The sequence below is a fragment of the Phaethon aethereus genome, assembly GCF_964289735.1.
Source record: "Phaethon aethereus genome assembly, chromosome: 16".
In the NCBI taxonomy this organism is placed as follows: Eukaryota; Metazoa; Chordata; class Aves; order Phaethontiformes; family Phaethontidae; genus Phaethon; species Phaethon aethereus.
Genome location: NC_138592.1, coordinates 997,948 through 1,010,487, shown reverse-complemented (window position 1 = coordinate 1,010,487; position 12,540 = coordinate 997,948). Strand labels below are relative to the sequence as shown.

The 12,540-nt window shown below is 57.4% G+C and overlaps 2 protein-coding genes across 2 annotated transcripts in view; one reads left to right on the top strand and one right to left on the bottom strand.

Moving 5' to 3' along the window:
- Positions 1-12,540, top strand: part of MAPRE1 (microtubule associated protein RP/EB family member 1) — a gene marked incomplete at its 3' end in the record, with an annotated part of 218,294 nt that overhangs the window by 83,737 nt on the left and 122,017 nt on the right. The window lies entirely within an intron of this gene.
- The window catches only part of NOL4L (nucleolar protein 4 like), a gene marked incomplete at its 5' end in the record, with an annotated part of 61,514 nt that continues 56,486 nt past the window's right edge, over positions 7,513-12,540 (bottom strand). Inside the window, 5 exons of the mRNA XM_082007102.1 lie at positions 7,513-7,801; positions 10,940-11,141; positions 11,405-11,527; positions 11,615-11,806; positions 11,912-12,097. Coding sequence (XP_081863228.1) covers positions 7,602-7,801; positions 10,940-11,141; positions 11,405-11,527; positions 11,615-11,806; positions 11,912-12,097 — 903 coding nt within the window. The 3' untranslated portion in view covers positions 7,513-7,601. The remainder of the gene's footprint in view (positions 7,802-10,939; positions 11,142-11,404; positions 11,528-11,614; positions 11,807-11,911; positions 12,098-12,540) is intronic.

Here is a 12,540-nt window from a genome sequence, read left to right as displayed (position 1 = left end):
CTAGCTCTGTCCTACCTCCCTTGACCATGCACTTTTTTTTTTTTTAATTGGCCGTACAAGTCTCCGTTTGAGATGCGAGCCTGAGGGATGCAACACATTTAGTCTCAGAAATGGTTTATCCTTAACGCATCCGACAGCCTCACGTGGGAATGAGAGACCAACATGCGCGCGCGCCCGGGGACGAACAGGACCTGCGGTATTGGCGAGGGCGGGGCGGAGGTGTGAAACCTGCTTACCAAAGACGGGGAGCGGAGCTGGGCGCCCGGCTCTGCCTCCTCGGGGGCCACTAGTGTACGGACTGAATGCTCTGGTTTGCAGAGCCCCGGGGGGGCCTGCTCGTGTATGTCCCTTGTGGTATTGGAAAAATAAACACTGTAAAACCGGCGTTTGTGGTTTCGATCCTCTTTTTCTGAAATCGTCCTCTGTGCTCTCTAGGGCAATATTGCTTTTCCTTTCCTCTTTTTTTAGCCGGGAGTGGTCCAGAGCTCTGCTCGGCTGACTGAAACGGGGGGGCTGCGTTGCGCTCTCGGCTGCGTTAAATCGGACTTTAAACACCGGCAGGTGCCTGAAGACGTGTGCCTCCTGCAGCCGCTGTGCTCTTGGGAAGCGGATACGCCGAGGGCGCCGAAAGCCGCGGCGTGGCTGCGGACACCCCGCGGTAACGGGGGCAGGTGCTTGTCCTGCGGGCAGCAGCGCCCGGCCCGGCGCAGGCGTCGCCAGGCAGGTCTGGCTGCTCCTACGTGGCTTCTACGTTGCGTCCGACGCGATTGTCGGATAAACGGATCTGAAAATGTTTTCTGAAGAGCATAACGATGTGACCCCGACTATACCCTTTATTGAAGCTGCCCGTAACTTGCTCGCTCGCTCTTTTCTAGGCGGTAAGAGAAGAACGGCACCAATCGTCGTGTTACATGTCCGGCTCTGCTCTCGTTGCGCGCATCTTCCCGAGGCAGACGGTGGTCTCATAAACCGGGCAGCGGGGCTGCGGGGGCGTGCGGATCCGCACGGTGACAGGGTATCTAACCTCGTGGGTTCTGCAGCGTTGCGGAGCAGCGACGATGGTGCCCGTTCTCCCAGCTCCTCCGCGCTGCTGATGCCGGGGGCCGGCGGGCGCGAGCGCAGCAGCGGCAAAGCCTGGCTGCCTCGGTCTTGCCTTGAAAGTCTTGGTGGGAAGGAAAAGGGGCAAAGCTGAGCACTGGCATGTCGGGGCGCAAAGGAGGCTCTGTCCCAGGCGGGGGAGCGGGTTTATGGTCTAGGGCTCTGCATCGCTCCCGGCGGGAGCCGAGATGTCGGTCCTGCAGCCCTTCAGCGGCAGGAGCCGGCCTGTCGCAAACCCGCCGGCCCGGATGGCTCCTGCGTGCTGGCAGCGTGCCGTGGCACGAGCCGCGGCTCTGCGCTAGCGTGGGAGCCGTGGCCAGGGCGTGGCTGGTTCCCGCACCAGGTTTTTCAGGAGAAAAAAGGCTTTCGTGGTTTTTTGGTAGTTCAGGGATGTTCTCCTGCCTCTGGCAGGCTGTCTGCAAGCACGGGGTGGTTAAAGAGACCAGATAATCTAAATAAGCTAAAAATAGGGAATGCAAAAAATAAGCAGAGGTGTTACTTAGGTAAGCTTTAAAACTAAATAACCAATACTCTTCTATTTTACTGGCGTGGTAGATGATGATGTCAGGATTAGTTACCTCTAGAACACAGGAGCTTGGAGGTTTCACGAGTAAAACACCATTAATGTCAGAATTTCACACAGAGCAAATATACAAATTTTTTTTCTCTGTGATACTTCTCCGATAAATAATAGATTTTCTCTCACAGGCTGTTTGGGTCCGGCTCTGCAGTGCCCTGGAGCGTCCTGGCTCCGCGCTGGAGCCGCTGGGGACAGAGGGGACTTCCCGAGTTGGCCAAGACCCCTGCGGCCGCGGAGCTGCGGAAGCGCCGGCAGGTATTCCCAAAGGTACCCAGAGGGGTTTGCAGAGCGCTGTGAGCGAGCACCGCTAATCCCCACGGCTTGCAGCCGTCTCCCTTCCTCCGCTTGAAATTGGGGAGCGAAGCTTATCCAGAGGCTTACTGTTCTCACACCCGGCCGCGCCGGGGACGCGCGGGAAATGCTTCACCTGCCTGTGCTGGAAAACCCTCGGTCAGCTCTGCGTGCGCGGAGGCGTGGTACACGCAGTTAACGAGCCGCGGTGGACGGTCCGTTTGGGACTATTTACGAGCGCAGACGTTCGAGTGGGTCCTTTCGGCCATCGCCGAAGGCTGCAGAGCAAACCCGGCGGAGGTCCTGCCCCGGCTGCGTCGCAGGCACCCGTACGCGAACGGAGACACAGCGCTTCCACCAACACCATCAACCGATTTGACTCGTCTTTCCTGGGTCCTCCTGGCTGCCAGCCAGCCGCTGATACAAATCAGGAGATTTTTATCTACGCAGTGCTTTGAGATAGATAAACGTTTTATGGATGCAAAGTTTTATTATACTTAGTGAATAAAGCTGATAACGAAAAATCAGTATTTTCCATGAGGGAGAGGGAGAACTTTCCACAAGCTTCAATGAAAACTCCATTATTTTTTTTTCCACAGAAACCAGACACTTCACAAAATTAATTTTGTCAAAATATAAGTTAAGCGTGAAATTTGTGACTAGCCCCACTCGTGAGTGCTAACGCTGCTCTCTATGTACGCGTGGCTGTCTGTTAGGGAATGGAAAGCACAGCTTATGACAAAATTATCGAGAGATGGATTTTTTTCTTTTAACACCTAAATTTAGCCCCCGCTCTGGTGGCCAATCGCACCGGCCTCTCGCGCAGCGCGTAGGCTGGGGCTGGGGAGCAAACACGGGCGATGGGGCGAGGGGCAGCGGCTGGAGAGCGCCTGGTGCCGGCAGCACCCAGCGGTGCTCGACAGTGGAGGAGAAAGCCCTTTTTGTTATACAGTGTTTATTAAGTAGATTCAGTCTTATATATGATATACAGATTCAAAAGAAAAAAAAAAAAAGGATTCCACATACTTATGAAATCAGTGCATTTAGCAAGTAATACCATGGAGATAACAGCTCGATTAACAGCTCATTGGTCTTTGTTAAGTGAGGGGAACAGGGAGTTGGCCTGTGCTAATCATTCCACAAACAGAACAGAATTAAGTTGCATCACATATATAATAGACACACATTCTAAGAATTAAAATATTAAGCCACATTTACTGGAAAAATCCACAGTATATAACACAAATAACTCTTATCAAGCTCGTTGAGGAGGAAGTGCTCATCTGCTTAAGAGCCACATTAAGTTGCATAGGTGCCTATCTGCAAAAATATCATTTCAAAATGAATCGATTAAGCAATAAAGTGTCACCTTAAAAGCTGGATTAAGTGCCATATGCTTTCTATCGGAGCCCCCGGGAAAGCGCCGACTCTCCAAAGAGCCGTCTCCTGCTTCGTTTCGGAGCCCCCCGCCCCCCGAGGGAACGCGCTCCCACCCTCAATCTGAAACCAGCGGCCGGCTTGGGCGATTTCACCAGGTTCGTTAAAGTACGTTTCCAATTACGCCGATGAGTGTTTCCCCCCCGCTTCCTCGCAAGCCCCCGTGGCTCGAGTGCTCTTCTGCGCTGCTTGAACCCTACGCTGAGCTCAGCGGCTTTCGCCCGCCGGCCTCGGCCGGCCGCGGGAGGAGGAGGATGGTGCAAGAGCAGCTCTGTGCCACTCTGCCTGCCGGAGCGCCGGCGCTGCAGCTAACCGAGCTCCCACGGGCTCTCGGTGTGGACTGCAGCCAATCCGTAAATCGACTACTGGAAAAAAATACAACGGCTTGTGCAAAACCAAAAATTGCTTAAAGGGTGTTTCAATTTTGTGGGGTCTTCCTTAGGGCAGGTGCGTGGGTCAGTGGGTGAGTGAAGCTGTGGCTTGGTTAAGCAGACGAACTGGGTGAGGTGCATCTTCCTCTTCAACAGCAGGTCTTGCAGAACACACAGGGGCCGGGAGTTCTGTACATGTAAACAGTACACTTTCACTGAGTCCAAAATTAGGAGCAAAAATACAAAGGTTCACATTGGTCTTAGGTAGATACAGGCGAAGAACTGAGCTGTACAGCTCCGAACAACTGAACAAAAGTTTCTAAAGCACCACTAAATTATATAAAAATCAGACCATGGACGGATTGTAGTTGGTTTTCTGGTGAAATACTATGCTACCTTGTAAAAAGTTTTACAAAAAATTACAAATCAAAAGTATATTAACCCTCTGAGTTCAAAGCAGCATTTTTTTTCATGAACTGGTACTAAATCCGACGGCCACTCGTGGGAGGGAAGTGGCCCTTTGGATCGGGGAGGTACAAGTTACATCTGCTCGCAATCCCGGGAACGCTCTCCCATGCAGAGACACCGTCATGGGAACCGCACATCCAGGGCAGAATGGTTGTGTTTAAAATAAGATAAAATAAATTTTAAAAAAAATCTATTTCCTTGACCAGTGATTAGTTTTTCTTCAACAAAACCAAGAACATCCAGACCATTTGCTAACCCAGCATTCTCCTTCCACCTCTCAGAATATCTGGAAAGCCGGTGTATTCTGCTCCTGCTCATTCCTTCTCGTTGAGAACCCGGACTAGCGATTCCTGACCCCGTCCTGCCCGGCGAGAGCGCAGGAATGTGGCTGTGAAACAGTCCTGGAGCACAGAAGAGCCGCAACTGAGCACGGATCAGCTGAAGAGCACTGAGATGTCTGTGGAGCTCGCTCCAAAGAAACTGTAAAGCTGCGGCTCACCAAAAAAAGGAAAAAAAAAAAAAGGAAAAAAAAAAAAAAAAAGATCCCTGACAGAAATTCGTAGTCAAGCCCATTCGTTTCATAACGTGTCACAGATGCGGCTGTCACCGGGGCTTTGGGAATCTGAGTCTGTACCATTCAGCTGCAAGTTAGGAACATCAGTTGTTAGGACAGGGTAGATGTTGGACACCTTCCTATGCAACCATGAGCCTCATCTGTCTTCTACAGCAGTTTAACAAAGCGTAAGAGCTACTAAACTTCAATACATGCTAAGACAAGTTCAAAGGTGATCTGGTAACGACAGCTAAAACTTGTATAAATAAAACTCTAAGCGAACTGTAGCTGATGGTGATCCGTCCGTAAGCCCCTGGGTAACCTCTTTTTCAGTGAACCGGGTGGCAAACTCATGGCTGCGCGTTCTCGGTGGCCTCTGACGGGGACGGAGGCACCGGCTCGGGTGGGGTATCACGGAGAGAGAGAATTCCGGGACAGCGATTGTCTCTGCCTCTCCTTCCTTAACGTTAAGACTTTCACAAATGGCTGCGGTTACATATTTTGTCAAAGGTTTGTTACTTCATGGTATTCACACAAAAATAAATATTTACATAAATTCCAAGTATGGGAGGATGCAGCGGACAAACCAAGCGGGCTCATGAAGTGCTGGGGAAGGCGCGAGTCTGAACCCTGGCTCGGGGGGGGCCGATGTCCCGGGCTGGCCCCCCCCCTCTCCTGCCCGCCGCGGGCAGAGGGGACGGGGCGCTCGGCCCGGGCGCGCCTCGGGGCGGCCGCGGTGCTCCCGGTGCCAGCATCGGCTCAGGTCTAACAAGCCACCACCTCATCTCTGCACGGACACCCCGACTGCACCAAGCGGCCAGGGCTCAGGTCCCTTTTCTCCAAATGCTACGGAAAGTTTAAGGTTTGGGGAGAACAGTCAACGCAACGGTTAAGCCCTTCTGCTGCCGGGCCGGGCAAGCCTGTCCTCCGGAGCCGGTGGCTCTTTCTGTACTGAGACTAAGAGCAGGGTAAAGGTTTTGCTTCTCTTCCAGTGTGTGGGGAGTATAATCAGGCATAAAGGCTACTGAGCAACCCGTCCGGGTCCACCCCTGCCGGGAGCAGCCGCCGTCCCCTCTAACAGCTCGAGCCCGTGCCAGCGGCGGCAGCCCCCGCAGAGCAGCAGCCTCCGTCCGCGGGCTCGGAGTGGCCAAAAAAGAAGGAAAAAGCTGGCTCCAAAGAGAGAAAGTATCTACCTTGAAAATGAGCGTACAGGGTTTTACACTTAGCGAATTTATATCCTGTGGCGAGGACTCCCGCCCGGGCCGGGGGAGCCGCGCCGGCGCGGGGGCGAGGAGCCGGGATCCCCGGCAGCCGGTCTCTGCCGCTCTACGCGGCTCCAGAGCCCGTTGCGTTGCTCGGCTCGGCTCGGCATCGCCGTGCCCGAGCAAAGTCCCTGGGTTTAGCAGCACTGGTAGTAGGTATTGCACTGAGCAAAACGAAGTGCATTATTGGGGGCGGGGGTGGTAACGGGGCAGAATGGCCATCGGACTACGGTTTTTCCACACTTTGGGAACTGTGGGCTTGTTCCAGGACTGTGAGCAGGGAGGGGGGAGGATCCTGGGCCCCGGAGAGGACTTTGTCAGTTCGGCTGCCGAACGGTGCCCGTCTCTCTCTTCCGCGAAGGAGCGAGCGGCTCGCCGCACTGCGCTCGCTTTCCAGGCAGAGACCCGGCGTCAGCCTTTGCTACACCCACGCGGTTCCCAGACGGTTTATTCTCCTGGTGCTACCCCAGGGGTGGTTTCACAGGGATGGCGCAAACAGCCGGGCGCAGCGGGGTGGGGGCGAGCTGCTGCGCAGCAGCAGGACCCCGGCGGATCCGCTGGATCTGCCGGGTTGGTTCCAGCCTCCTCGGCGCGATCCACGCATCTGTGACACTCACCGTCCCCCAGGACCCGCTCAGCCGGTCCTGGAAGAAGCCCACAATGGAGTGTGAGGTAGAGTATGGATGGTGACCGCAAGACAGTGTTTCTCAGGTATTTCCTTCCTTCTTTCTCTTATCTGCAATGACTTAAATGAGTGCGAGACGTCCTTCTAGCCGGAGGTCTGCTGAACTTGCCGAGTCTCTCGGGCGATTTAGACCCCACTGCTGCTACGGGACCGCTTAGAACGAAGGTCTAAGCGGGACGCTTGCTTGCTCCGTTGGTCAGCTGCCACCTACGCTCACTGGAGGCTGAGCAAGTCTAGGGCTGGATGGCAAACTTGCTCCCGGTGGAACAAGGGCTCCCCAGAGAAACAGGCAGAGCTGCCTGGAAATTAGTAGTGTAGTGATATGGAATGTGTTATTTCACAGGAATAAATTCCTTCTGATCAGACAGACAAAAAACTGGCAATCTGTACAAACTCAAAAGAATCCATTTTCAGAAAAATAAATTACTAAGGGGAGAGGAGGGTCCATTTCTCAATAAATATGTGATTCAGCTCACCTAAGACTTGGAAATTATCTGGGGACGGGAATCTAACATTTGGGTCCACAAAGGTTATTCTAAATACATCTGCAGCCCCAAACCTCCCCAGGCTCCCTTCTGCCCTTGAAAGTCCCACATCCTTCCAAGCCGCAGGTTTGGCTTCCGGTCGGCTGGACGCACGGGTGTTGGTACGGTTCAAAAACGTGTCCTTGTGCCTGAAGTCCCAGGTGCTTGGAGTGTAAAAGAAAACAGGTCTTTTGGATTCCACCTTCTAAAACTACATGTACCCGCCGCTTCACGGGAGGACGATGGTGGTCCTGAGCAGGACACCGCTGGGAGCCTCTTTCTAGCAGGTATAAATTGTCTTCTCGACAGAGGAGCGATGCAGACACCGGGAGTCAGTTCTGCTGCAAAATGAGGTTTTCCAGTTCGTCTGCAGACCGAAGCAGAAACGCCGCTGACTCTCGGTAGCCAGCGATCAGCTGCCGCACTGCGCTGATCTCCGTGGGGCTGAGCTGGGCAGCCTGCATTCCCCTGCTGGTGCTGTTGGAGGGGGCCGTGCTGGAGGCCCCACCTTTCATGCTGAGATCGGTCGGACCTGCCAAGGAGAAGTGAGAGGGAAGCTCAGGCAGAGCGGCCTCGCCCGTGCCCGTCCCGCCGCGGCGAGATCCCCGCGGGAGCTGCAGCTCCCGGATCTCTGCGCCGGCAGGAAGGTCCCCGCAGCCCGTGCCGCCCTCAGCAACGTCGGTAGCCGCAGCTCCCGCAGCAGCCAGCGCAGGCAGCCAGCGCAGGCAGCCAGCGCGGGCAAGTCACTGCCTCTACAACAACCGCAAGGAAAGAGATTTCAGAGTCAATGTGACAAAAATCCCGTCCTGCAGCCTGTCCCGTCCGCTCTGCGAAGAGAGGGTCTGCGGCCACGCTGCGCCAGGAGCTAAGCCTGCGCCTGAGGGTACCTGCCCCACCAAAATCATCTTCCAGGTTCTGGTTTTGCCTCTGCACGTGGCGAGTAACGGCTTTAGTGCCGGGTAACTACGTGGTGCCTGTGCCCGGCAGACGTGCCGCGGGGCCGGGCTGTGCTGCACGGCGAGGAGACCTGCCCTGCCCGGGCTCTCGCACGCCGCCCCAAGCACCAGCGCGGCTACTGCTCAGCCTTAGGTAGAACGTTTGCGGGGGGTAAGCGGTCTCACTAGGCTGCACACCTCTGTGGCTTTGTCCGTAAATGAAATTAAGTCCTGCAAAAGTGATGACCTGCCTGATGGGCAGGGATACTTTCTTCTTAAGTCAGTCTCTGCTCCACCTCCTACCGCATACGATTTTTGGCCACGTACGTGCGTCTGCCCTCTGCAGAACAGGACACATGGCTGCCCCTGCTCACACCCACCTCCCTGTGTCGCTACAGATCTTAAACCTGCAAAAAGTCACGAAATTATCGAGTTCTCCAAGACCCAGGGACCACTGTCAGCCACTGCTCCGGCTGCCTGCAGATACGTGTGCACAACCATGCACACGCGTGTGAAGCCCAGTTCGGGTGGCTCCGCATGGAAGACTTTGGCAGGAAAGCTGATACACAGCTTGAGGAGTGACACAGCCAGGTAAAGGCAGGGGAAAAACTGGATTTAGCTTCACGTTGGACTAAGTAAGAGAAGCCAAACAAGGTGCGAGAACCACACAGTCTACTAGAAATGAAGAGAGAGGAGGAACGATGTGTCCTAGAGATGTGATACTAGGTAGGGAGAGGAGGCAGGCGCGGCTGCAGCGTGGGCGTAAGGAGAAAGCAAAGCCACTGAACCACATCCCCCGGCTGTGGGCCGGAGCACTGCAGGCTGATGGAGCTGTTGGTGATGCTGGAGAAAGGCTTCGGGAGGGCTGAGCTGCTGCCGCGAGGCCTGCCGCAGCGGTGGGACATGCAGGAAGACGGAGCAGGGACCGGGTGCCGCAGCGGTTTGCAAACCTGGACTCCTAGGAGAGTTCAGCCGCCCCCCAAGACCGGGTGGGTCCCACTGGCGACCGGCGGCAGGGAGACGAGCGCATCGCCCCGGCGCGGGAGGGCGAGCCTCCGAGGAAAGCAACGCTGGGGCAGCAAATGCTGCGGGAGCAGCGGCGGCAGCGGAGGACTTCCACGCCAGGCTACTCGGCGCTCCACAAAGCGGAGGAGCAGGCTCTCGTGCGAAAGCAATTTCGCTGGACAGGAAAGGCAGCAGTAAACGGAGCCAGTTTCCCGGCTCACCAAGGGGGAAAGAGCTGGGAGCGGGGATGCGGGTGTGAGCGACAATTGCCTTAGGTGGGGGATGGAGGGAGAAGACAATTCTGGGCAGCAAACCCCTGCAGGCTTCCTGCTCACAGCGGGAGAAGGCGCAGCTCCCTGCAGCACTCTGCCAGCGCTACGGCAGCGCGCTGCCGCCTCTAAAGGACTGGCAAAGAGCTTGGGCAAAAGGGAAAAAAATAGTTGCGAAGCAGAGGTTTAAAAATCCATGAGAAAGAAGCAAGTTGCTGCTGTGTGCTACACCCAGGGCCCGTCTGCTCCTCCTGGGGAGTGGTCACAGGGGCTGCTCCGAGACGGTTCTGCAAGTTCACTGCCCGGCTGGGCCGGGCGAGAGGAGGGGGCCGGGCAGCGCAGGGGGCCAGGGGTGCCTGTGCCGCTCCGGGGAGGAACCATAGCTGCCTCTGTCATGGCTGCAAGGATTAGGTCTCAGCAGCTGGAGGCTGGGGCGGGATCTTTATTCAGGGTTAAGAAGCATTAGGAAGGGATGATAAGAGTTAATCCCAGGCAGGCATCTCTCAGGGCTCTGGAAATCACATCCTTCCAAATCCTCACTCTGTCAGGGCGGGCAGGGGCAGGGCAGGAGCCCAGAGCGCAGCGGGGCAAGCGAAGGCGGCCTGGAGACTGCCGAAGGACCGGCCGAGGGCCAGCGCGGGCTCCAGCCCCTCCTGCCACCGCTGCCAGGAGGGCAGAGCCAGAGAGCTGCTGCCCCAGGGAAGAGCCTTCGCCCCATCCCACGCCTCTTCCACCCGGGTGCCAGGGAGGCACCAGGTACCACGTGCCCTGCTCAGCCCCAGGCTACTCTGCTCTGCTCACTTGCTCCTAACTCAGCCGACCCTTCAAGCCTTCCCTGCGCTCTCCGTCTGCCTTCCCACCCCACAGCCTCAGTCCTGTTCCCCGGGCTCTCTTCCCATGCAGCCCCGAGCCCCCCCACCCCCCCAGCCTGCAGCAGGAGCTGCCTGTGCCCCGGGCGCCACTGCAGGGCTCCCGAACTTCGCCAGCCCTGTCCCCATCCCCGTCTCCGAGGGCAGCCGACGCAGGCTGGGAAAGGAATGGCTCATACCAGCAACGAGAAGAGGGCATCGATAGACGCCCGCTCCTGTTAATCATTAATAGCTGGTACAGATTCTCTTTTTTTTTAAGTGACACTCCTTCCCTCCACCAGTGCCACCTAGACTGTCTTTCCAAGTTCAGTTCAACAATTAACCGCCTGCTGATGGGGCAAGCTGAGCAGCTGGCCAGAGGCCTCTGCTGGCTGCAGGAGAAGAGGGGCTTTCAGAGCCGCCTGCGCAGCGTCAGGAGAGGCGCTGTCATGCCCGGGCTTGGCGTGAGCCGCGGCAGCAGCCCCTGTCTCGGCCCGAGCTGCACAGCGTAGGATGCTGGGGAGCCCACAGCACGCTGCCCAGGCATGGCGGAGGCGATGGCTGGGGGCTCCCCGTGCCGCTGCGGGCGCCGGTGCAGTGTGCGGCCGCTTACCGTTACTGTGGTTGCCCGTCTGGAGGGAGGCGGGCGGCTGCAGGCTGCCCCCCAGGGACCCGTAGCCACGGTAGCTGTAGTTCAGGCTTCCGTTGATGTAGACCGGGTCTTGGGAGTAAGATGAAGCTGGCAGTGAATAGGAGGAGTGGGTGATGGCTGTGGAGTCTCTGGAGTGCTGCTTGTCCAGAGCGATCGGTTCGTCCTGCACGGGGGAAACACAGACTTGCTCTGACCATCCTCTGCGGCCGGCGGGAGGGCCAGCATGGGAGTGCCTGGTCTCCCACGGCTGCAGCATGGCCAGCACAAACCAGCGTCCCCAGCCCCGCTGGCCTGAGCCTCAGGACGCACCATGGGGCCCTGTTCTGCAGCCCTCTGACTTTAGAAAGGCTTTTAAAATGCATTGCCAAATTGCTCAGAAACTTCTCTTCGCTTCCCCACACCCACCTCCGGCTGCTATCACCGTACCTGGGAGGTCTGGTAGATCTCCAGCCGCATCCTCTTGGCTGCTTTCCGCGTTTCGCTCTCGCAGGCGGCAGCCAGGATGTTCTCCGCCATGGCTGAGGTCAGGTGCGGTGGCGTGGGCCTGGTCTGCGGGGACAGAAGGAGAGAAGGCGTTCAGGGACCTGCTGCCCCAGGAGCGGTGGCGAGCAGCAGGGCAGCGGGGCGGCCACTCACCATCTCCATCCCGTTCTTCTTCATGCGGCGGCAGGACTTGAGGTAGGTGCGGATGCGCTTGCGCGCCCGCTCCTGAAACTCGGGGAACTGCCGGCTGCAGGACTCGATGATGGCTTGGATCTTCTCCTTGGGCTGCTTGGAGATGGGAACCATCCGGTCCAGGTTCTCATCCACGAAAAGGCGCACGAACATCTGCAAAAGAGTATATTTAGCTAGTAGCTATCTACAGAGTATAGATGGTGGGAACACGGAGACGGGAGGCGGGTGGGCTCGCCCTCCCCGCGGAGCCCTCCTTACATTGAAGGCCTTTAGCCTCTCCGGGTCCATCCCCTCCGAGTCGTTTATCTTATCATTGTCTTCGTGGTCATCGTGGTCATCATCATCTTCGTCAGCCGTGGGGGCCCTGCCAACAGTCAGGTCCTCAGGGCAGCCGCTGACCTCTGTCTTGATGGAGTCGTAGCTGCCGGAGCTGTATGGAGGGGACTGAGGAGGAGACGGGGGTTACCGCGAGCAGCCCTCGCCTGCCCGCCCCTGCCCGGGATCACAAGGCAAAAGCCCTTTCTCCTCGGCTCACGGCTTCTGGCCCATCTCCTGATGTCCCCCCCAGCCCAGGGCGCTGAACCCACGACGGGCTCCTCCGGGTGCCAGCTCTGCCTGCTTGGGGCGGGGGGACGCAGCGGCCTCGGGCACTGCGTGACGGCCCAAAGTGCAGGCAGCGTGGCTCTGGCTGGTGGGGGCTGCGGCTCTGCCTGACCCTGAGGGAAACGCTGCCCGGACCCAATGGGTGCGGGCTCCTCCCTGCGCGGCGGCAGCGGCACAGCCAGCCGGGGGTGAGGCGAGCCCACGGCAGAGCTCGGGCGCCAGAGCAGGCAGGGCACGGGGGCTGCTCCCTGACTCTCCCGAATCGTCCCTCTCTGCCTCCCTCT